This window comes from Streptopelia decaocto, assembly GCF_964273445.1.
Source record: "Streptopelia decaocto genome assembly, chromosome: 4".
NCBI classification, from domain to species: domain Eukaryota; kingdom Metazoa; phylum Chordata; class Aves; order Columbiformes; family Columbidae; genus Streptopelia; species Streptopelia decaocto.
The window spans coordinates 54,319,895-54,345,358 of NC_138658.1; the positions used below are offsets into that span (position 1 = coordinate 54,319,895).

Genomic DNA, 25,464 nt, shown 5'->3' on the forward strand with positions numbered 1-25,464 from the left:
AATAAAAATTCTCAGGTCTACACCTGAGTTTGTGATCTGCAGGGCCTTCTCCCAAACAGGAGCAGAGAGTGTTAATGTGCAGGGACAAGAAAACAGCACGGATGTAGCAGATGTTGCTGGGAAGACAAATGTCCAATTGCTTTTTCCCACAACATCCACTTCTGTGTGCATCACGCATTAACAAAGACCTCAGTCAATCTATTCAAATACATTTCTCTTAATAGCACCCTGATCATTAAAAAAAAAAAGAAAAAAAAAAAGAAAAAGTAATGCGATGTTTGCAAATACTGAAATGTTTATTTTTCCATTCTTTTCAGACTTGCAGTCTACACAGATATGAAACATCTTATGTTTCACAGTAGGAGAACAGATTGTGGAAGTCACCAATTAGCCATGTCACTAATTATCCATGCTATACATCTGAGTTTTAAGTTTCTTAGTTAAAATTCAGAATTTAAGTTTCCTAGCTAAACTCAGTATTTGCTGCCGTCCCTTTGGGGTAGAAAGCAAACTAAGGAAAATTTCATTTTCTCCCAAGACTGTTACTACCCTCCCTATTTTATCTCCTGTTTTCCAGTCTCTTACTGCCTTGAGGAAAGGCTTGAAGACATGCATGTAGCCTTTTTCTCTTACATATCCAGCTTTCTGCTGCTCTTTTCTTCCAATCTTCCTTCTCTTTCCAATCCTCTGATTAAAAATCCTCCGAGGCTTTTCAGCTCTGGGGGTTTCATTGGGAGTGTTGTACTCTTTGCTATGTTTGTTACAACCACATTTTTGGAGATAAGTGATTAGGGCAAAATCTCATCTTTATTTTTCTAATGGAGGAAAAGTTTGCATATGAACCCTAGGGACTAAAAAAATCAGATGGCCAATAGAAAGAACAAAAATGTCATTTTGCTTTGAAATCTTGTGATTCTTTGGGGCCTGACTCATGACTGTGGTGTGCTGGGATCTGGCAATGACGTGATCATTCATTTCTTCCTCCCTGTTCTCTGTGGTTTGGTCCTGGGGAGTATTTCTAGGAAAGAGCTTCTACCTTTCCACTTTCTCTTTCCCAGATGGTCTTTCCTGTGTCTTCTTAAATATCCCTGTCGTTGGTGGTCACAGTGGCCCTCGCTGTGTGAGAGAGCATGCGATCCTATGTCTATCCTCACAGTGCTGCTGGTAGGGGATGACCACAGCTCCTGCAAGCAGAGTGGAGGCAGACGGCTGTGAGTGCTACATGGGTCCTCCAGCAGCAAAGAATCTCACGTTCACACTCACACTTGTAGTTGGCCTGAACTCAGGTAGCCCACAAATCCCATCTACACCTGTGGCAAGAGACATTTCTGTCTCAGTCTGGCTGTTCTTGTCTGCCTGATAAAGGTCATAGGATATGTCTGCAAGGGCAAATGGGCCAAGCAGAGGCTCCACAGAGTCACGGGGCCTGTTGCACTGCATGGGAGTAAGTCTGCCCTTGAGTGCCTTTCAGTGTGTTGGGTGCACATAGAGTTCAGGCCCACGAGTAGCAGCTGGGCTGCCCCTGAACCTGCCCTGAAGGTGCTTCTGCAAAAGAGGAAGGCAGATAAGAGGTGAGTCTGGCCTGGAGCCTTGTCTTTGTGATGCTGCCACACCACAATGGAGATGCACTCTGGAGATTAAGGGCTAAATTAACATTTAGGCTGGTATCTGGCTAACCTGATGCTTGTGTGCTACTGAGAACATAAAAAAACCCCTGTACAAGGTTTGCTTAGCCTGGGAGGCAACTGATGTCCCTTGGTGTGGATGATGATAAAAGTAAAGGCCATAATGCACCTACATTTTTGCTGTGGGCCTACACACAATCCCCCTTCCTGTCCCCAGTGCCTCTGAGCTGCTAATAGCTGCTTAGTGCAAGCATTCACAGCTCCAAGTGTCTCTGCCTCACCTGAAATGTGCAATCTGAGAGAGCATGGCTTCTGCTTTGCACCTGTCCTGAAGCATGAGATGCAGAAATCCCTGATTCTGCATCCCCCAAAACCTATTAAAAAACAAAACCTTGCACAGACGTGGTACAATTGAAGTCCTGATGCCTCTTTTGCTGGGTCTAAACCTAGTTCTCATGTAAAAGGTGTCCAATTCAATAGACTACAGGATATTCTGCAGGGGGTGTCAACTCTTCCAGTTTGTATGTATGAAGTATTTAAACGATCACTGGATGAGGGCTGGAGGGTTCATCCCAGATCACTAACATCAGGGCATGAGAGCATTTTTTTTTCTCTCTGGACAAAGGAATATTTAAAAATACTGTGCAAAGCAATGGATGCTGAGAAGCCTGGGTGACAGATGACTTGCATTCAGAGCACTTGCTTAGGAGACAGAAGACTTGAGATTAGATTCCTGTTCCAAGTCAGGAGCATCCAAACCTGAATCTTCTATCTTTCAGGTGAGTTCCCTTGCCCCTGGGCTACTGGGCATCATCTCTGCCACCACATCCTCCTCCTCTTCTTTCCATGTACGATCGTTGACCTGGCTTAGCTTGACCCTGACTGGGAGAAGGCATCTCCTTGAAGCCTGGACTCAGGCATTGGCACTTTAGGAGAAGTCTGGCTTAGTACTCGTTGCTCTCCTGGCATTTCCTAAGTCATATTTAGCATCTTTGTGCCTGTGCTGCATAAGCATCTCATTCTCCTCACACAGTGAATGAGGAGCTTGTGAAAGGCAGCAGGTGCCTGCATGCCAAAGGATGAGAATGAAACCTACATATTACATATTTATCCCTTGGTGATTTGCCTAAGCCATACAGGGTGTCTCTGAAAAGTGGAGGGAACTGACAGAAGTTCTCACAGGTCCCATGCTCATGTCTCTACCAGGACCGTCTGTCTCTCTTCTCTCTCTGGAGATCCATTTCTTTCTTTGATGCTTTATTCTTCTGGTACAGGCACTTCCCCATGCCTGGATTGTGACTCTCTTTCAGTTTGTATTTATAAGCCTTTGGGCTGGGTTTGTGTCTTCCTTTGGGTTCCACATTTATGGTAATATCAACATAACCTGATACTTCTGGGATATGTTGAAATTCTTGCAGGATAGGGCCTTGGATACTAAGTGTATGTGGCCACTTATTCACTTGAAGCTGGCTGATTACCAGGCCCACCCTGTAATCTCTTGATTGTCCGACATACATATATTTGTCAGAAGCAAAGCTATTGTCAACCTGTCAATATTGCTCTGCACAATGTCATAAATATGAGATTTTTCCTGAAACTTCGGCATTTCTGCTCCCAAAGACAAATGCTCCCTTTCACAAATGAAAGGGCTATACTTCAGTTTGAAGATTTCTACTGTGGCAGAGAAACCTAATGAGATGGGAGATAAGGTGTGTAGGGCAGGGCATCTCACTGTCTCCTAGGGAGGGGAGGATTAATATCCCAGTGCCAAAAGCAATGATTTATTAAGTGAGCCATGGCTGCAGGATCTGTGGATGTTGCCCATCTTCCTCGTATTCATCATACGTTTTTAAGTACTGTTTGTGAAAGATGTCTCAGGTGAAAGGAACTTACTATTAAGGACACCTAACTTCTGGCGGTATGTAGAGCAAGGGAGAGAGAAAACTCCCCGTGACTTCCTCCTTAACATCTACTGTGACCTCCAATAGTTCAGGAGAGCCTAAGAGCTGTGTTGTGGAGGGTGGCCTTGTGCTCTGAATGCTAGCTAAAATCAGGGTGGAAAGATCAGTTTGGGTAGATTTTCTTTCTCAGAAAGTGACAGATGATGAGTGCAGATATGCAAAATCAGTTTGTGTTTTTGTGTGTGTTAACTGGAATTCGAAACACACTGGTTGGCTGCAGACCAAAAGGCAGAAGAGCTTGCCACAGGAAAGCCCATAGGGTTGATGGTGAAAAATTAAGGCAGATTTTGCAACTAGTAGTGAGATATAGTTAAAAGTTTTCTCACAAGCTTGAAATGGGTATGATAAATGTAATTTTTAAGGTCAGTTACCAAAATGAGATGCTGGCTACTAAACTTCCTGTCAAAACTACCCAGCATTTTGGCAGATTAAAAAAGAAAAAAAAAACCAAAAAGGCTTTATCTTCTCTTTTCTGCAATGCCAAATAGAGAAATATCAGTTGTCCTTTTTCAGTAGTCAATGTGTCAGTTTGTGATATTTTGGGAACTTTAGTCCACTGCCTATACTGGCAGATGATTAAGTGGAAAGACGGGTGTTGGCATTTGGCTCTGGATGTGCCACAGGTACTGACACATATAAAGCGCATGGAAGTGAATGGAGACAGTGAAGAAATGCCAATGTCTTGTTGACTCAAAAACAGAGTAGGCAGGGAAGAAAAAAAAAGTGAGAAGCTTCTGGAATTTATTCGTATTGGATTGGCCAGCAAAATAGATAAGATTTGTGCTATGCATGACAAATGGGACATTTTGATATGCATCTTAACACCAGGTATTGGCTGTTCTGAAGTGCACGCAGTTAATTAACACTTTTTTTAGTAATATGAAGAGCAAGAAGTCTTCCAGTTACGCTGTTTTACCCTCGTGAAGCTTTCCAGAAGAGGAAGCTGAAAAGCATTTGCTGCCCCAGGTGGAGGAGCCAGCGCTGAGCGGGGCTGGGGCCGCGCTGCTGCCGCCCTGGGGAGGCAGAGCCGGGCCGGGGAGCGGCAGGGACGGAGCGCTCCGGGGCAGGGCTGGCGGCACGGCCCGGCTGCTCCCCGGGAGGAGGAGGAGGAGGGCGGGAAGGGCGCGGGCGGTGGCTCCCGCGGCGGGTGGGGTCCGCACAGCCCGGCCAGCAGCCCCGGCGCCGGGCTCCGCCCTGGCCCTGCCCGCAGCGGCGGCCGGAGCAGCGGCCGGGCTGGCTCTGCCGGCCCCGGGGGAGCGGCCGGGCTGGCTCTGCCGGGCACAGCGGGCGGGAGGACGGAGCTGCTGTGCCCGCTGCCCTGGAGTGCCGCTGGGGATGCAGCTCCGGTGTGCCAGCAGCCCCCAAAGCTGCCGGTGGCACGGAGACGATGGGGTTCTGTAAGCGTTTTGTTTGGAAGGATGTCAAGACTGACATTCCTATATGCGGATTAGGATGAAACACTTTCCGTTCCACCAGGAACTGGAGGGGAAGTTAAACATTAAAAACAAACCATCCAGATAACTTGCATCCAAATGTTTTAGCAGAGTCGTTCTGAAGAGTGCCTAATTACTCTCAGCTGATGTTTGATGACTCCTGATACTCTGGAAGAGCTGGGAATCCACAATAACTTATCGTAGATACAGTAAGGCCTATTGTGAATCGTGAGCAGAAGAATGAACAGTTGATTAGGACTAGATTAAATTAAAATTAAAAGAGAAAAATATAATTAATGCCAGTCAACATTACTGTATGTGAAATTGTACTGTAAATCTTATTTGCCACCTTTTCTGGCAAGATGGCAAGTTGGTTTGATAAGGACAATGAAAATGACTGAATTTGACCCAACATCATATGAGAGAGCAATTAAGAAGGTCAAACAATATAAAATTAACAGGGCACAGGTTATGTTGATTGGATGCTGGCCAGCTAAAAGATCTTGGAATACAAATAGAGAATCATCACAGAATCATTTAGGTTGGAAGGCACCTCTGCAGGTCACGTAGTCCAGCCCCTTGCTCAGAGCAGTACCAGCTTCCAAGGCAGATCAGGCTCCTCAGGGTCTTGTCCACCTTAGTTTGTAATGTCTCTACAAGTGGGGACTGCACAATTTCTTCCTTAAAGTTCTTCTTCCTTAAACAGATTTGTTTGAGCAAAGTTCTTTGAGAAATGGTTCTTGTATCTATTATCTTTTTCCAAATATATGAAAGAAAGCACAGAACTGGTACAAGTGAAGTTGTCAGAAGACATTAATACTGAAGAAACTACCAAATGTCAAAAGGGTAGTGTCAGTATCATAATTCAAGTGACCCTGGATTGCTTGTTTTAACATGGTCGAGTATAAAGTCATCAGAGAGAACAAAAATCTTAGGTCATACAGATGGAATGGACAAATCCACACTGGGGAAGAGTGATGCTCAGAGGGACATGGTAAACAGAATGAATAACTGTCTGAGCATGAGTTGCTGACGTGGGTCAGCAAAAAACAAACTTCTGTGACCCTTGAAGTTAAAAATATGAGGAAATTGCTTAGAGAAGCATATGGAGTCTATACTAACTGTAAAGTGGGCCAGGTTCAGTTCTCTGTCTGTGAGGGCAAGTGGGATAGCACAGCTTGCCTCTGTACACCTGAACTCCCCCAGACACAGCAGCCTTATCTGTGCTGCTTCCTTGAGCAACTTGTCCCATGCTGTCCCTCAAACCATGCTCAGGCATTGTCTGGCAAAGGACTGGCTCACTCATTCCCAAAACGTGCTCTAGAACTAACTGTGACATAGTGTGAGCAAATGGTTGCCCATACTTGCAGCCATGTTCAGTTTTTTTCATCCAGACACTGCTGTTAGTTTTGTGTTTAGCACTGGTTTAACAATTACTGGTGTTCATTGTCCAGTTCAGGTATTCACGGGGCATGAAAAATCTCATTAGCAAGGTTGCAGACAAAGTCCTGAGGAATGGCAAAATGTGCCTCATAATGTTCGTATTTTGATGGGGAGAAGGTAAAGGAGGCACCTAGTTGTAGCCTGTGAGCAGTGCTTTGAGAGTATTGTAATGAATTCTTCAGTGTAGCAGACAGGTAGGAGGCTCTGATGGCCAGAAGTTTGATCAAAACAAGCTTTGACAAGAAGGAAGCTCTCAGTTTCATAGTTCTAGTCTTACAAGTAGGCATTTTCCTAACAGACTTTCTGTAGTTTAAGGTGGGATTCATGCAAGGCCTACAGCCTGCGTTATGTAGGAGAGCAGGTTAGATGATCACAACAGATTCATAATATTTGAATCTTTGAATTAATTAATGAGATTTTGAGATATGGAAGTTTGGCACCTGGATTCTCTTGTTCTCCCAAACAGGGGGACTGATAGAGCTTCAAGGCTTTACCTTTCATCACTGCCTTATATGACTATATACTGACTGGGATGATTCCCATCACAGAATAGAAAGATTTGGTTAACACTTCTGCCTTTTCTACAGTGCTATGGATAATTTTATCATTCTCATCTCATTATATGTTATAGAGGCACTGTAGAATCTCTTCATTATAGAAGATTTTTCTTCATGACATGCTATTTTTTTTTTTTTATTATTTCTGTCTTCTGGCTGGTAATAATTATTATCGGCTTCCTTTGTCCTCCATAGGAGTTAATGAAGTATCTGCCATCACATTCTCTTCCTAAGGGAAGGGATGGTTGCCCTTCGCATTTTGGAACTGTGGCTTATTGAACATCTACTACAGTTTCTCAAGAATTTCAAGTTATCATTCACATATTTTTGTTTAAATTCTTTTTCTCATTTGATTTAGCTCATAACTGTTTTCTACTTAGTGACTGTTGTCCTTTTAAGTCACAAGCTGAATATATTACTGGTTTGGACTTCACTGCCTTGACATGTAACTCATGGCACATAATCCCTTATGCCAAAACACGGTTCTGGGATCAAACTATCTTTGATCAAGTTCTGGTATAGATTTACCTTATATCAGATGCAAATAATTTTCAAATTAGGAAGCTATTTACTGTATTTTTGCATTTGTTTAATGGCTATGGAAGACACCTAGTGTGCTTCATTCAGATTGAAGATCTGGGTAATAATGCAGTTTTCTACTCTGGCACCACTGATGGCTGATCTAGTCTGCAAAATAGACCACCTGCTCACTCATCATGAACTTCATAAGTGACAATTTTAATTCATAAGCTTTCAAAATAATTTTATTTCTTGATGCTGGCAACTCGGAGATTAGTTGTAGGGGGTATGCTGTTAGAGAGCAGCATGGTTGCAGAGCATGTGCAGATCCCAGCAATTCTCTTTGACATACTCATCATGCCAGGCTCTGTAAAGTTGTCATGTTGCTCGTAGTTGTGTAACTCCAATCCCTCTCATCGGTTATCCGGCTCTTGGTGCTGATGATTAGGCAATTGCATTTTTCTTCTTTTTGTGTCCTTTGGCTTCATGACTGATTTTGTTCTCAACACCTTGATTTTGATGAGTGTTCTTTGAGTCTCCCTTTTCACTTGCTCCTTTTTTATTAGCTTGCCACCTTCTCAACTCATACAGTGAACTTGTCTCCTAAAATGTAAGTTTTTCTGTGAGTGCGGGGGCCAGCTGAGTGCCCAGCCCCTTTCCCACTCTGTTCCACAGTTTCAAGCCCTCATATGATTTACCTCTTCAAAAATTATGGGACTGTTTGCCATAGTTTCTGCTTTGGGCATGAGACATGAAGGTTTTCTGAAAATGCAGCTTTCTCTGGTTTATCCATCTTTTGTATAACCTCCTGAATTGGCAGCAGGTCAGTCCCTTTAGGATGGGATAATGAAAATTGCTCATAATTACTACTTGCAAATATAAACAATCATGGCCATGTGCTGAAGGGCCCTTACTAATGCCAGACAATTAAAAGCAATGAGAGGCAGATCATCGTTCCTCGGGTGGTGCAAGCGCTGGTAGCCAGTAAATACAACTCTTCGGAAGAACTGAGCTGACTAACTCTGCTTTTGCTAATGTTACATGACCTCTTTTCAACACTTTCAGGTCTTCAAAGGAGTCACAATCCACACTTTGAGAAACATTACTGGAGAATGATGAACTTCATGGGAGGCTTGTCATTAGGAGGAGAAAACAAACCGAAGAGGTGGCTCAGTCCTTGTTAAGGAAATGATATTTCTGAAATCCACCTGGATCATAGATCATCAAAGGACTCTGCAACAGACCCACTTGCCTCTTCACACACAGAAATGACAATAGTGTCCCATACGTGCTGATAGAGCTCTCTCCTGTCCTGGAAAGACATTAAAAATCATCTGCACTGCATGACTGAGGTGCCAATCTGTCTCCAATTAAAGTCAATGGCAGCTCTTCTGTTTGTTGAGGTATGTGACATCTTATGATTTTTGGAGCATTAGGATCCCACAGAGGAATGTATTCTTGATAGGCTACACTTTCTGCATGAAAAACACATGAAACAGTGCAGAAGGCTTTCCTTAGTCTTGCTGAAGTAAAAGAAAGTTGAGGCAAATGCCAGGCCAGTGTACAATGCTGCTGGCATGAACAGTTTTTGAGGATGGTGTACTTGAAAGAGGAATCCTAGAGAGGAACTGCACGTGACCATTTTCAGCAAAGCGTTTCAGATGGGTTCCTCACCACTGAAATCAATGGGACATTCACAGGACAGGATGCAGCTTTAGTGGTCTGTTGGCTGCAATTCTCTGTTGACATTTTCTGGGGCTGCCTGAGGTCAATGCTGTAATGAAGGATAAAGAGCAGCAAACTTCAGCTACCTAAATAGCAAATTTAACTACATTTTACTTTAGAAGTTTTTAATATTTAAAATTTAGAGGAATTGTGCACTTACTTTTTAAGTGTAGTTTCTGCTCAACAAATGAATTCTTAGAACCGTTGCTAGGTGTGGCTTCAAAACAGTTCTAAATCCACCAATATAGCCTCTTGAATAGCAATAAAACATGACTCTTGAAGGAATTAGAAATGTGTTTCAACAATGTCCCTTCTGCTGACATAGCTTTGTTGGTTTGCTATGTTTTGTATTGGTACTGTACATAGATACCGGGCAAATATTCTACTTATATAAAAATACTGCCTCCTATCAGAAAAGCTATTTAATACAAATCATATCAAAACTCTCCATCATATACTGTCAATCCGTAGTGATTTAATAAAATTATCAGCTATGTGCAAGTTTACAAGTCACAGCCTGTATGTATGTGCTTAACAATAAGTTATTGCACTGGATTGCTGCGGCTAATTACAATTTAGAATAGCAAATCATCTGTGGACCATCAGAGTCCTAAATTATGCATTGTCATTAATTTAGCTGTGTAAATTTGGAAATTTTATACTACTATAACAAAGAAAATCCTGTAATAAATAGCCATATAGTGAGTCTGTAAAGGGATTTCTAGAAATTAATAGTTTGCTTTTTCTAAACCAACAGAAACAAGGTGAATAAAATAGCTTAGCATATTTTATAGAAAAATTGTTAGGGAAATAATTCTGTATTTAGTACTACGTGTAGGCTTTTAAAACATCAGCAAAATGCAAAGGTTATAACTATCTTTTCAGTAGTTTATTTTTATTCAATTAAAAACAAATATTTGCTTCCAGAAAGTTCAATTTGGTCAAATTAAATAATTTATTAATTAGTCTTAGGGATGTGCATGAATGGAGCTCTGAGAACATTTTGGCGCACATAATTCCATATGGTGATCACAGCTGGATCACAGCTTCATAATTTGGGGTTGTTACGGAAAACAGCACAAGATAAGATCAGAATGAGACCTTTCCTAAACCCAGAATACCTCAATCAAGGCAGTACTATTTAAAAATAAACTTAAATTGGGCTTGCAGCGTGGCACACGGCTTCCACATTTCCACAGAGCAGGAAGGGATTAATATCCTCTCCCTGCAGGCGGGAAGGTGAGTTGCCACCCTCCCCTCCGTACCTGCCAGCGCAGCCAGGGAGGGAGGAGGGCAGGATATTTGGATGGAGGAAATAAAGAAGAGAGATGCCAGGGCCAGAGCTGTGCTGTTGTGTGGGGAGATAATGGACGATATCTAGCACAGAAATCCCCGAAGGGGATGGCCCCAGGTTACGATTAGCATTGTTAAAAAGAAACATGAAGAGTGGGCTGGGTCTGTTTGTTTTTCTGGCAGCAACTGGAGGAGTTTTAACATGATCTTCATTTATCTTTGTGGTTACTGATTTTGACCATGTCTGAACAATTTAGCAGGTGTGCCCACCACTCCTGTGAATCATTTTAACTCATTTTTTTCATATATAATCAACTTATTCCAAAAGAGTTTTTAAAAGTCTGGGTCTTGTTACTTGTGTTTTCCTTGGGGGTGATGGAGCATGTGTTGTGTGTCCTGCTTTGAGTTCTTTGAGTACATTTTATGAACGCAAACTAAAATTAATTTTGTTTTTATTACTCCTTGCACAGCTTAGCTGTGAAAAATGATGGCACGCTAGGACATCTCAGGGAAATTTTTGGTCAGTTTGGATCTCATGCAATTTTCTTGAACAATGAAAGGTACATCACTGAAGGGCCATGCTTCACAGGCGCCACCTGTGGCAATCTCCACAGAGGAGCTCTTCCCCTGTTATCTAGTTTTTCCTGTCTTGACAGTGTTTCACAATGAACACTTAATGTGAACTAAAGTGATGTAATCAGGTAAACTGGGCTGCACCAAGTCTGGGATTACATGGCATGGTGGCGTGGTTACATGGGCAGAGTGTGTGCAGCTTAGTTTCTCCTGTTTCTTGAGGGAACTGGAGCTGTAGAACGTGCAGAGGTTGAGGAGAAGCATATGTGTGCAAATGGGTGCAGAAAAACAGCCAGAGATCTGAAGTGACGTTTCCAGCCCAGCACCCCAAAAGCCTTCTCAAAGTTTCTTTATTCTGGACTTTTTTTCTGGATTCCACAGCATTTCCTCTTCTCTCCTTGAGAGCTGCCACCCCAGCCCTTTATTCCTCCCTGGTGCTGTGAGAAGAGGAAAGCACAGCTACTTCCTTGACAACTGATTAGGAGCCAGCTGGTCAGGAGGATAGGTTTTGGGCACTGTTTCAGTTCAGCTGATTTACTCCCACTCTTCTGATAGCGTGGTACTGGTACGACTCAAAATTGCTTTCCATCAGCCCCATGTTCCTGTGCATGGTTTCCCCAACACTCAATCATGGCCATTAATTTTGTCTTGGTAATAAAAAGTGTGAGTAGGATCCTTTAAAATAGATTTTTTTTTTTTCTGGGAAAATAATAAAAATAGGTTTGCAGTATGAATTTATACCTAGTCAGCTGCTTGTAATCTGTTACATTCCTCTGAGTTTGGCTGCATTTTTTACTGTCTCTGTCTGGAGTTCCTTGTTGTTTTTACAGCTCTCTGGGGACAGAAGCATCCTAGTGTTGAAGAGAGAGGTGCTTTGAACAGAGTGACAGCCTGCAAGCCCCATGCTACATGGCTGAATAGCTATTCTGTATGGTCATGGCCTATGTAGTCCCTTTGATTTAATGGCTACTGCAGGTGATTAGACTCTCTCCTCTGGAGATGTGCCCATTTTGTGGGACTCTTCAACTTAATTTTTTACTTTCTAGAGATTAACACTGAGCACATACTGCATCCAGCAGAGCAACATGAATACAACTGAAAGAAGCATTCAATAACACATTCTGCAGTAAATCCAGTGAGAAATGATATTAGCCAACTTGCTGTGAGTAGCTTTGACCTGCTTGTAGGGGTGCTTCAACTTGGGTGCTGCTTTTTCTACTTATTGAACTTCTTTTTCAAATTTGTGTTCTGTGTGCCTTCATAGCCGTGCCCTGGGGTGTTTGCACAAATGATGTTTTAGACATGTAAATCTGAGTAATAACACACCCACCCATGGCTGGCAACCGGGCGCAGCCTGACACCAAGGGATGATCTAATCCCAGGAGGTATCTCTGGCCTGAAGGAAAGCAGGGAGGGAAGGGTGGCTTCTCCAGTGGGTGAGCCACACTCTGTGGCCCTTAACTTAGGACTTGCTCATCCAGTGAAGCACTGGGAGAAGTGTAGGCCTTTCAATAGCCATGTCTGGTTTGTGAAACAACTCCTGTGCCATGCCTGCCCACAGTGGTAACACACAGTGAATACAACTCCTCAATCTGACACTGCTCTTTCTGGATTTCCAGAGATCTCTTCCTTTTACATAAATTAATTCAGGTTTATGGATGGACCAGCTTAGAAGCTTAAATTTTATTTTCCCCTGCTTTTTCTTGATGCTTCTGATCAGGAATGACCACAAGAAGTGGGAACCGGTAATTTGCTCCAGCAGGCACCTACACCACTGTAGGAATTGTTCTCAGCATCAGCAGTTACTGCCAGCTGTGGCAAGGTGGTGTTCGTGGAAGGAAAACTTTCCTAGGAGGTGAGCAAGCACATTGTATGGGCAAATCAGGAGTACTTCCATGAAAGTCAGCAAACTAGATGATCCCCAGAGGTCCCTTCCAACCCCAACCATTTTGTGATTCTGTGTTAAAATCGAGGCCTCTGTTGAGTCACACCACTCCCTCCCCTTGCCCCTCAATCAACATCCAAATTAATGGAGGAGAAACATAGTTTCTGGTTCAGTTTTTTCTCTTCAGACATGACTAATATGAATGTAGGAAGGTGGGAGAGTATGGAAGAGAGAGAAAACCATCCTCTTAGAAAAAGTCCTTCCTTGTCTCCATCAGTAATGGGTTGTCTTGTGACATGAGGTGAGTGTACAAGCTTCCAGTCGCCTAAGAAGGCTCTTATCTAATGCAGTTCTGGATCCTTCACTGTTCAAGTCAGGTTTGAGTCCTTTTAAAAATCCTGCCAGGCTTTTGCCTTCAATGAACATCATAACTGAAGTTGCACTGCAGTATGTAATTGAATACCACTGCCTGTTTATTTGTGTATGGATTGATGCTGTGTGATCAGGTGTGATATCTCCTAGGAAATTGCATAGCTCTGGGAACTTGGCCATGGGTTCGGCGAGCTTTATTTCCTTAGCCATTTCCCTCCTTTTCTTAGTTTTTCCTTCATGCACACTTCTTTTCAGGTTTATCCTCAGAGTGGCAGGTGCTGGTGCTGGGCGGGAAGCTGGCCCCAGGGATTTGGGAGGGGACGCTTGGGTGCAGCCTTTCCCCCCTGCCAGGACTGCTGCGGGCGCTCCCTCCGGTGCCGATCCCAACCTGTCGGCTGGGGTTTGGTGGGGAGAGGCCTTTGCTACACCCCGTTCCTGGCAGGGACTCTCTCCCTTAGGGCACATGGTGCCTCTGGCTGTGCCAACAAACCACCACTTCCCCATCAGGAGGCAACACCAGCCCCGCCACTTGGCCTGCCTCCTTCTCAGTAACACAGAGAAGAAAAGGGGTCCCTAGTTTATTTGGCTCTCTTGTGTCCTTTATAGATGCTGTGACACTAAGCCAGGCCTCATTTACAGGTAACTCACTGCACTTGTCCCTTTAAATTATAAAGGCACACAACTGTCTATAAAATGGTTTAACAGGTACCTATAATATGTAATTAGCATTGCATGGGCTCCTCATCTGTTTGTTGATGGGCTAGTACAAACAAGCACAACCTTCCAAATAATGGCACCAGGCACAGGCTCTGACTGGAAGAGAAAGCGTTTGTCTGTCAGAGGTGAAGGGAACAGAAGCAAGCCCTTGTTGTTGCCGTCACGGTTAACAGAGAGCCCACATGTATCTGAGAGCTCCTGGGAATGCCCTGTTTTCCTTGCAGATGTGCTACATAGGCAGAACCTTGATGTTTTTACACCGGTCCAGGATTTCTAGCCAGTGGGCAGCCCTGCCAAGTGACTGCATGATAGGTCCTTGCCTGGGCCACCATCAGTCTGCCAATCTGCGATGTTTGCACAGTGCATGCACAGATTAGCTACCCGGCATGTGCACATCCAGCACGAAAGTCCTGGGGATTTCAAACAGTGTTGTTCTGCTTGTGTGAATCAATAGTATGGTAAGGCTGAAGTGTCTAAGATTGTGGATTTGCCGTGCTCACTCATGTTATTCCATAGAGTTGAGCATGCATGCTAAGTCGTACATGTTCCTGAGCTCTCAGATCTACTGAACATCTACAGATCTTTTGTGCAGAGTATGTGGAGTCAGTCTGGACACTTCCTGAAATGTTGGGTTTGTAGCACATAGTCTATAGAGCTCATTCCATCATATTTCCATCTGGGAAAATCTAGAGAAAGCATCATGGCAGCCTGACTCTTAATTTAATCTTCTATCCTTAAGGACATCTCAACTTGCCAGCAGTCACAGTTTTATCCTCTGAAAACAAACTCTGAAGCTATGCTTGACTAACCTTAATTATGTGGCAATTCAAAGTTGGAATCCTTTTGTGACCCATCTTCAGAGCAACTGACATAAGCCTACTCTTGGGACTCAGGAATACCACCAATCACCCAGAGATAATTGCTTTCAGTCTGGTTCTGTTCCTCATTCACTTTGTATCTACCACTACCGTTCTTTTTCTTTTCTTGAATTTACTGGACTTGTCGTTTACAGGTTGGCTGCCAGTCTAGCAGTGGCTAGAGTTAGGTGGGATGCTGCTAGAAGCGGACACTTGATCCTACCCTGAATGGGTGGGGAAGGACAGGATGGGAGTCACTTGTGAAGCCAAGCATGGGTGGTGACCTCAAGTGGTGTGGTGGCATCATGAACAACAACATAGGGAAGCTCACCACCTCATCACACACATGGGCCTGGGGAAGCTGGACTGTTTCCAGTGTTAAATATAACATGAGTGAATTCAAGGGTATGCGTCATGTCACGCAACACAGAGCATGAATCAGATCAGGTAGCAGTGGGAGGAAAAGCACCTGTGGGTGCCCTTGAGAAGTGACTCCTAGGGGACCTGGGTGTGGATGCAGTGTGCAACGAAATTAGGCTGCCCAAGGGCAAAGTGGGCAGCCCTGGGTCTTCCTAGGTGTGTCAGACCAGGCACAGAGCTGTGCCTGAGTGTCTGTGCATGTGTACGTGGATTTGTAGGTGTATGTGGGCTGCAGTGGTTTTGTGGGCACTGCATCTGTGAGGTGTGGGCAGGGGTCAGCCCTTGGTGGGTATGGGACCTGTGCAGCGAGACACTCCTGGGAGCATCACAGGGAGGTCCCTGGAGAACAGTGGGATTTCTCCTTACGAGAGGAGATGAAGGTTCCTGCTGGAGAGCCCCACAGAGCAGCACCTCACAGTCAGTGTGGGCAGGAAGGGGAGGTGGTGGTGGTGAGAGGGGAGGTGGCTCCTCCTCTGACCTGCCAAAATGAAATGGGATCTCAGCCTTCATTTGCACTGTGTGTTTAGATTTCAGGCTTCGCAGGCAGGCACTGTCCCTTACTGTTTGTACAGTCCTTGGCCCAGTAAATCCTGATCTTTGCCAGGGCACCCAGGCACCTCTGCAGCACTAATGAGCAATAACAGACCCTGCAGTATTAACTCTTTCCGTGCTCTCTATGTGCCCAGTCATGCAGGCTCACAGAAGAAGAACACAATAGGCAGGAGGATATTTCTGTTCGTATACGAAGGAAGGGATGCAAGTGCCCACGGCTCAGCCACTGTGGGTGGGAACAGTGACAGAAATGAATTTCCCACAGGCAGCTGAATGAGATTTGACCAGTAACTGAAGCACAATATGGAGATGTTTCTAGGACAAGGGAGGCATCTGCATACTGGTTCTAATGGTCTGTATAACAGGAAAAGTTTTTAAAATGCAAGAGAGTTTATATCCGGAAGTGTGAAGGGGGTGGAAATTTGGCTGAGGAGCGAAAATGGAAGTAGGGTGGTTTAGGAGCCCAGTTGCCCCAGCACAGTCAGGGTAGAGTCTCTTCCTCTGAGCCATGGTCCTATAAAATCTGTTTGGTTTTGTACCTCTGAGATACCAGGTTCATGATATATTATGCTTGAAGGGGCGTGAACTCTTGGCAGCAGGAACTCCAAGCCCTTACTTGCAATGGCCTTCAAGGGCAAGTAATTACACTTTGCTCAGTTTATGTGTCAATATATCACGGAATTAATGAGACACCTCTCTACTGAGTGTAAAGGTACTCTGCTCCTTAAGATTATCTCGGGGAGGACTGATTGCTTCTCGTCCCAAAAGTTCAAATTCCCCAATACTATCAGATGGGCTTTATTTCTCTGCCAGCTCAGTCAAAGTGGTATTAATTCAGTGAATTACAATAAGCGAGACACTCCCTAGGGCTATTTTCAGTCACTTTTCAGATTAGATCAAGTTGCCCTTTCCTTTGAAATGAAAGTAATCCATTTTTATGTGTTTGTTGCAGTCTCTGTATTACTAACATGAGAAAATCAATATCAGGGCAGTCAGTCATTTCAGTGTTGTGCTTATTATTGCTAATGCACTATGTTCTTTCATTGAAGGAGTTCAGAGATGTGGATTCTTGAGATGCTGATAACAGAGTTCTTGAGATAAAAGGTGAAAAGCATAGAATCAGAAAGAAGGGAAAATAAACCAGTTAAAGTCAGGTTCTGGCATCATTTGACATATTTTCTAAAAGTAATTTTTTTATCAAGCAGAGAATTTGAGCACTGCTGATTGCATTCATTCTATTCTGTTCTTCATACATACACACATCCATCTTAAATTTTATTTTGAATCTACATGCACATCCTTTTTGAACTGTTGCCAGGTTGAAGATGTACTTATTAAAAAAAAAAAAAACCAACAACTAAAAATCCACTTAACACTCCATGGAGGATGACTTCAAGCCAGTGGAATTCTCTGGAATGCCATTCTCCATCCCAGCATCTCAGGGAGAGCTTTTGGGATGCTCTGTTGTCCTAGTCTTCGGAAATTTATTAGGCAAGGAGTCATTGGTTTACTGGCTTTTCATCTAGACACCAAATGTTCCCTGTCTGGGTTCTTTTCCTTTTGATGTCACACCCTGGGTGTGGGACCTTGTTACTCTCTTGTTAGTTGTGATTTCCCCAGGGTGGTGGGTTGTGTGTGTTGTGTGTCCTGCTTTGGATTATTTATGTTTTATAAATGCAAACTGAAATAAAATGTTTTTTAAATGAGACAGAAGATGGAGAGTGCCTAGAATGTCACCCTAGACATGGGGTGAGTTCCAGCTTGACCCAGGGAGCTACCTGCTTGCCTCCTTTTTTAAAACAAAAAATCTGTTCACATTTTCCTACATTATCTGCTCCCTAACAGTGACAACATTTTGGAGTGCTACAGAATTATGTACAACATTTGACTATTCCAGTTAGCTTTGCTGTGTAGTTGTAAGAGAAAAACAAACAAACAAACAAACAGAAACCCAAACAAACAAACAACAACAAAAAATCTACACCTGAATTCAGAGTTCCTTGGCTGGAGAAAAAGCCTGCAATTCAAGATTCTTGTAAAAGCAATGAAGATGCCACAGTGCATTCCAGTGCTCCTTCTTTACATCCCTCCTGTCAGTCATCTCTGTCTCTTCCTTATTCCTATTCCTTCATGTATACTCACTGGGCAAACCGATGGTTTGTTCTTGTTATCTGTTGCTCTTTGAATGGAAGGCACAGTTCAGTTTCCATCTGAAGATGCCAGGTCTCATCTCTGTCTCTTTTTTTCACTTCAAATCTTTTAATCCTCCTCTCCCTTTCCCTTCCCCTCTCCCTTCCCTTCCCCTCTCCCCTCCCCTCCCCTCCCCTCCCCTCCCCTCCCCTCCCCTCCCCTCCCCTCCCCTCCCCTCCCCTCCCCTCCCCTCCCCTCCCCTCCCCTCCCCTCCCCTCCCCTCCCCTCCTTGCTGGCTCAGCTCTACTTCAGTGTCACCACCTCTGGGACAATGGTGGCTTGGACCACCAGGTCTGAACTGTAAAATAATGGCCCAACCTAAACACTTCCAGCCTTTTCCCTTCAGGGTGGAGGGTGTTGGGACCCCATGAGGGAGAACCACAGACCAGAGTGAGCTGCATGAGCAATCCAGAAAAGCGGGTGAGAGACACAGAGGTGGCACATTGATCCCATGGTGTCCTGTATCCCTCTCTAAGTGAGTGCACACTTGCCTATCCCCAGTAGGCCTCTCAGAACCTTGACTCTGTGCCTGAATCTCAGCTTGTGTCCACACTATGAGGCTGTTTACAAGCTGGAACCCAGCATAGGCCTGGGTTAAAGCTGTTTGTGTCAAATAAAGGTAGTGCTGGAGCGTGGAGTCATAGCAGGCACCATGCTAGATCATGCTGAGGAAGTCAGCTGGGTCCTTTAGTCTCACATGCTTGTTCCCTATTGCTATAGCAGCCATGAGATGAGACAGGGTCAGGAGGAGGTTAGATCAGGAGAAGGCTGGCATTACAGATGGTACAGGAGTTAGTTGCCACCTACATTAGATATGAAGGGATGGGACATGATAAGCGCAATTAGTGGCCCGCCATGACAAAGTGGAGAAATAAAGGAAAGGGGTTACAGTCATAAGACTAGGAAGTCTTGCAGTTTGGATTAGTACACTTGTTTTTGGCTCAGTTAAAAGTCCTTTTAGAAGCTGCAGTTACTGGTGATGTACTTTTCTGGTGGAAGAACAGAGCCTCCTGAAGGGTTTTGGAGAAAAAAAACACAGTAACTGCTGTGACCTACCCATAGCAGGGGCTTGTTCCAAGTGTTCCAGGTGAAAAGGAAGGGTAAGGGCTGGCTGTCTTCAACCTGTGAATACACAGAGCAAAACTGTTGTTCCACACATCTGTACAAGGCACTCTGCAAAAATCAGATCAGTACAGTGGTAACTTTCTTCTGCTTGGTGCAGAAAAAAACAAGGTATGATTAACCTTCTGTCTTGTATTAAAGCAGGTGGCCTAGGTTTGAACTGATACATTACTTGAAAAAAAAAAATCACAGGGTCACTTCTATAAGTTTGTTTCTTCTTTGGGGAGGCTGGAAGCTGGGTGTGAATTCCAGGGAAAGGGTTAAGTGTGTCAGGAGACTGTCAGCCATTGGTCTGACTGCAAAACAGGCTGCTGGAGGGCATATCTTAAGCTGACATGTTGCATTGTTAATTTACAGTTTGGGTGTGGAGGGACCTGCCTTCCCTTCTTTGTAATCTCCGCAGGTGTGCACAGGACTTCAAAGCCAGTTGCAGTGGAGCTTATGTCTGTGAGAAACCTCAGCTGAACAAAAATGTGCTGGGAGATGTGAACCCCAGCTCCCTTGTGAAAATACCTGGATTTATCCTGGATGTTGTTTATGCAGAGGGGTTTTATCTCTTTTCTGTAGGCCACAAGCCCCCCGTTGCAGATTTTAGGTCTTATGCTACACTGAGATTTTAAAATGATTTTTAAAAGGTGTTTGAAATAACACAAGCACACTACTCACATGCTCTATTTTTTTTTTCTGCTTCTTGTGAAACACTCTGGATTTATAACAATGTTTTAATTAGTAGCATTTTGAGGCATCTCAGAGGAGAGAGTTTTAGCCCAAAAACCAGCCGCAGACTTTTGACACTGATAATTCACAACTGACTATTTATCACTCCAGACCGGCCAGCTAAAAGTTGTTCTAGTGGTCTGTACTGGTCGTCTTAAAAGCCCAGAATAAGGCAAATGCGCAGAAGCAGCCTGTAGTGGGTGGCGAAGCACAAGTGTTCTTGTTCTTCCAGGCCTTGTGTACAGTTGCTAATTGTAGAAAGTCAAGCTCTTGGTAGGTTTGGCCTGGCAGGGTCTGCAGCTTTGGCCACACAGGTATTTACATACAGATATTAACATTTCACAGTTGAGCAGAGATCAGTCTATCTCACTTTTTCTCCTGCAAGCTGGAGGGAAAAGATTTCAGCTTTGTATTCAAAATCACTAAGCATTTTTCATCCCTTGTTTTTGACATTAATATAGAAAAGTTACAAGGAAATTAAGGGTATCAGTAAAATTGCACCTCACGAATTTTCCTGGTTTATTTGATGGCTCCAGTACTTCATAATTGCTTATTACTGTGATCCTAATTATAGAAAGAATAATAGTGATTGATTCCTTATGGCTCTGTTTTGTTCGATGATTTCTTTTATAGCTTTCTCTGTTCATTTTATATTTTCACTTATCAATATTTTTAGACCTTCCCAAATGAAATTCAGCATTGCTATGTAACAGAGGGTATTACAGCAGCAATTGTGCAGCAGAGAACGTTACTCTTTGTCAGTATTTTTTATTTTCTTTGATGCTTGGCTTTGGTCTGTTACAGAATGAGACTTGCACCTTTCAAACACTTTTGGGGAAACACATCAGGGTAGCAAGCTGTGATGGGCAGGCAGGCTGGTCCAGAGTCACAGCCCATGGATGAACACTGAGGCACAGGGCATCCAAAAATGGCCTGTGAAACACTTACTGGCTCCAGCTGCTGCTGGTGCCTGACTGCAGACACCTCTGGGAGCTGGCAGGAATTGCCAATGCTTTTCATTAAATGTTTGTAGCTATAACAGTAAAATTATGAGTTTGTAAAAGAATTGTTAGATATAACTTTATATCCTCTTTCTACAATTCCCCTCATCTGCTGACTACCAAAGACTAATGGAGTACAGAACAGCCTGGGGATTTTTGCTTTGCTTGTTTTGCAGAGGTCGTGAAGCCCTTGTAAAAAGCTCTGTTAGTGATTGCAGTCCTCTTTTGGGGCAGAAGAGGTCCAGACTGAAATTCTGGCTTTAAGACATTCAGATACATGGGCTTTTCCTTGTCCAGGGAAGGAAGTAAAACCCAAGATATATGTATCTCAGGTGAATATTCAATGTACCAAGCTATTAAGTCTCTCCTGTAGGACTAGTTCCATTTTGAATTAAATATTCTTTAAGCCAGAAAGACAGAGGAGGAGTTTACCATAAAGTGTCCCTGAAGCCTCCGCTCTTAATATTAACCCCATTACTTGTGAATGGGACTGATGAACTGATTCCTTGATCTACCCAGCATGGCTTTTTTGTTCTGGTAAAAATGGTGTTCTTACTGTCTTTGAATCTTTGAAGAGTTACAGGCATTGCATGCTGATAAATAGATTTTAAAAGGTGATTTCTGTGAGTGGGAGCTTGGATCACTGACGGGAGTACGCAGCCCAGCGGGGAGGGTGCCCAGGCTCCAGCTGTACCTGCTCTTATCTGTCACCTGCTGCTGCCCTGTCAGGTGAACACAAGTTGTCTCTTTTTAAAGGAGCGGTTGACAACTGTGTGACCTTTACAATGGAAAATACTTGCAAGTCGCTGACTTCTGTTTTAAGCTTCAGAAAAAACATTTTAGAAAAAAAAAAAATGAGAGGGATAATTAAGAGGAATATATAGAAGGAAATAAATGTGGAGAGGGAAACCAAGAGAGAAAAGAACAAAAAGGAAATTAATTTTAGTAACTACAGGAGGTCATTTAGTCCCCAAATGTTACCCATTTATGTCAGAGCTGTAAAGCTAATAGCTTTTTTGTTCAAGCAGGTTGAATATTCTCCTCTCTCATGGTTGCTAACTGGCTTCTAAATATAACAACTAGGCAGAATATCAAGCATCAATTAAAAATTAAAAAAAATTTAAACTTGCCAACTGCAACACTGAATATCCCCATGGCAAGTGGAGACTTTAACTTTTTTTCTTGTGTCTGCAGCTGAAATGAAGAAAAATTATATCTGTTTTTCTCAGAAATGGCCAGGAGAGAAGGGTCCTAGCTAAGGCAGCAGAGGGCAGGCAGATTTGGATATAGGAAGGGAATTTTGGTATGAAAGTTGAGTGGAGATAAAGATGCAGATGGAGAGCGTTGGCAGGTGTAGAGTCAATGTGCCAGAGTACAGGGGATGGACCGCAGGGCCGGGGGGATGGTCTGGGAGGATCTGCCCTTTAGCTCATTTCTGCTCTGTTTCAAGTCATGCCCAGCAGTGGGACAGGCCTGGCCAGTCCCAGCAGCTCCAAGGACACCAAGCACGTGTGGTTACAGCTGATGAGGGTATCTCAGAAGGTATCTTCCACTGGGTGCATTATTTATTCCTTTGCTCCTTGGAAGTCACACATGGACCAAAGGGAGTGAAAGTCTATCTCCCTGTGGAGAAGCCGACACCTTTCTTTGCAATTACCTGTGGTGAACTGCACTTTGGGGTTACCTGCCTGCTCACTGCCCCCTCCCAGCAGCCCCTCTGTCTGTCTAGGCCACTGCTGAGAAAGCCCTCAGCTGGGACCAGCCCAGGCACATCTCCTATTTAAAAATAACTTACACATGATGCTCCTGCCCCACGAGATTTTCTGAAAGGTTTTGCAGACAAAAATCAGCAGTAGATGATGCCAATACAGGGAATAATTAATTAGAGTTATGGACAGTTACCCACTGGGAAGCTTTTAAAACATTTAACAAGACGTCGTCCTCTTTGCTGTGACTAGCTTATCTGTGGAATGCGTTTTCACAAGGTGCAGAGCTATGTTAGACGGGAAACTTATTTTAGTACTCAGTTTCCGTTGTGTGACCCCTTTGACCATTTGGGAATTGGCCACATGTGAAGATAGGAAATGCGAAGTGAAGTCTGTTAGGGGAACAGCCAACCCTGAGACCTCTTCTCCAGCCTCCCCTCATGGTTGTGGGTAGTGTGGGTGTGGGGGTCGGGAGCTGCCATGCTCAGCTTTGCTTTTGTTCACGACGGCAGAATGTGGGATACTTGGGTTTTGGGTGAGAATGTCTTGATGCAGGAACAAAATCTTCCATCAAAGGCAACCAAGTTTCAGGGAAAAAAAGAAAAAGAAAAAAAAAAAGAATACTAGGATTGTTAGCCAAAGCTAATTTTCCATGTGGAAAATAAAATAAACCAGATTTTTTTTTTTTTTTTTTGAGCAATTTTGGTCACCATCAGTCAAAATTAACGGAACATTTAGAACTGTAGTTTTCAGGAAGTAGGCATAAATTAGGAGCCTAAAATCAGAATTAGGGACCTCAGTGCTTTGTCTGATGTGGGTCTATAAACATAAAACCATAAATGGACAGTTGCAGAGACTGTCCTGATTCTGAGCTAGCAAGGCTTGTTTTTCTGTTTATCTCTACTGGCTTCACTGGTCTTACTGGCCTTTAAGCATCCTGCAGAAATAGCACGGTTGAACTAAAACACTTTCAGAGGGCACACAGCTGCCTTGACCACTGCCATCTCACCACAGCCCTGGTCCCTGCTGTGATTGGGCTCAATATAATTCTAAGTCTTGTTTAATAATAACAACAACTTCTGATTTATTGTATTTGATTCCCATGGGCCTGATATCTCCACTAGCTTGCATGCCTCAAGGTCCTTTCAGTGTGCGGGTGGTTTTCACCCAGCTATAACTGGCGGCACACTCACAGGGCCGGGAGAATTAATCTGTTGCTCAGTTATTGGCTGTTCTTTCTAATTCCCTTCTGTGAACTGGTCCCTGACTTGGATTCAGGCCACAGCCCAGTACAAATGGGAATGAAAAATAATAGATTTCTCTTAAGAAAATGCTTCCTTCCGACATAACAGACAGCGTTCTTAACTCTCTTTGCATCCAACACTTTATAATTTAAGGGGAAATTGGGACTTGCCATCTAGCCCCAGCTCTTGGGAGATATTTTTTTAAAGGCTTTTAGGTATTATTGTTCTCTAGCTTTCCTTCCATGCCTTCTCTGGTTATCTTAGAGTTCTGTGTTGCTAGTAACTGTGGAGACATTCAAAACCCACCTGGACACATTCCTGTGTAACCTCATCTAGGTGTTCCTGCTCTGGCAGGGGGATTGGACTGGATGATCTTTCGAGGTCCCTTCCAATCCCTAACATTCTGTGATTCTGTGAGGTCACGTTTACTCCAAAATGTGACTTTGCTTGGCTTACATTTGTACCATGTTGGAAAACTGGGTGAAAACTGCCTGTGTCACAGCAAGGCACTGAACAGGCTCCTTGGGATCTCCTTGGTGCCCCCTTTGCCGAGGCACACTCAGGCACACACACTCACCTCTGAGGATGCTGAGCTGCAGCTTTACCCGGTCAGGACTGCGCAGCCAAGGAGAAGGTGGATGGTTCACGGGTGTCCAGACCTCAGAGGAAGCCCAACGAAAACATGGAGTCCAGCAGTCCAAGTACCTGTCTGCCAGCTCTAAGTACCTGTCGGAACTCAGCCAGCCAGAATCCACGTTCAAAAGAGTTTTTTCTTATGGAATTCTGTGTCCTGAAGACGACAACATATACAATATCAGCAATAAAAAATTCACATCACAGCAGTAACTCTTAAAATTTGAGTGAAATGAAAAATAAAAGCAATGCTGAATGTTTATTAAAAATTGAAGCAAATAGAGAAGCCTACATATTTTTTATTATCCCAATGCTTCATTAAGAAAAAAAAAAAATGCATTATAATACTGCCTAGTTTTATTCCTCTGCTACCAGGTCAGGAATGGATGTTCTTGCAAGGTTTTGATTAATAAAATTTTATGCTTTCCAGGTGAAGATGTTGCATACCAGTCTCCAGGAAGGTAGAAGTCCCAGACATGCACATGTGCCATAGAGCAGTGCTGAGTATCTGCTTGTGTGGGGAATCCCCTGAATGATAAACTCCGAGTGTCAAGGTTTATTTTATTTGTTTAAATTTCACTCTTTTTTATACTTTTTTTTTTTCTTTTTTAATATGGAAACATAACTTTAGTTAAAAAAGCATTAAGGAAGAGCTAAAGAAGGAAAAATGCATCTGGGATATACCTAGCAGCCTGTAAAGCATCAAATCCACCCCCCTGACAGCAGATTCATGGCTCCAATACCTGCAAGTGACAAACCCCACAGCTGTGTCACAGAACTAACAGGGAGAAAGGAAACAGGCTGAAGATATTTTACTACAGTGTCTGGTTCCAGCGCTACTACAGTTACCACTGAGAGGATGATTAATGGAACAGAGTGCTAGCAGCTTGTCCAGGCAGCAGCAAGGCTTTGGCAGTCT

The 25,464-nt window shown here is 43.6% G+C and overlaps 1 protein-coding gene across 1 annotated transcript in view; it reads left to right on the forward strand.

Annotated features, from left to right (window-relative positions):
* Positions 1-25,058, forward strand: part of LOC309439395 (uncharacterized protein) — a 62,308-nt gene extending 37,250 nt beyond the window's left edge. The window contains exon 3 of the mRNA XM_082051929.1: positions 24,976-25,058. Within this exon, the coding sequence (XP_081908055.1) occupies positions 24,976-25,038 (63 nt within the window). The 3' untranslated portion in view covers positions 25,039-25,058. The remainder of the gene's footprint in view (positions 1-24,975) is intronic.
* Positions 25,059-25,464: the final 406 nt, after the last annotated feature.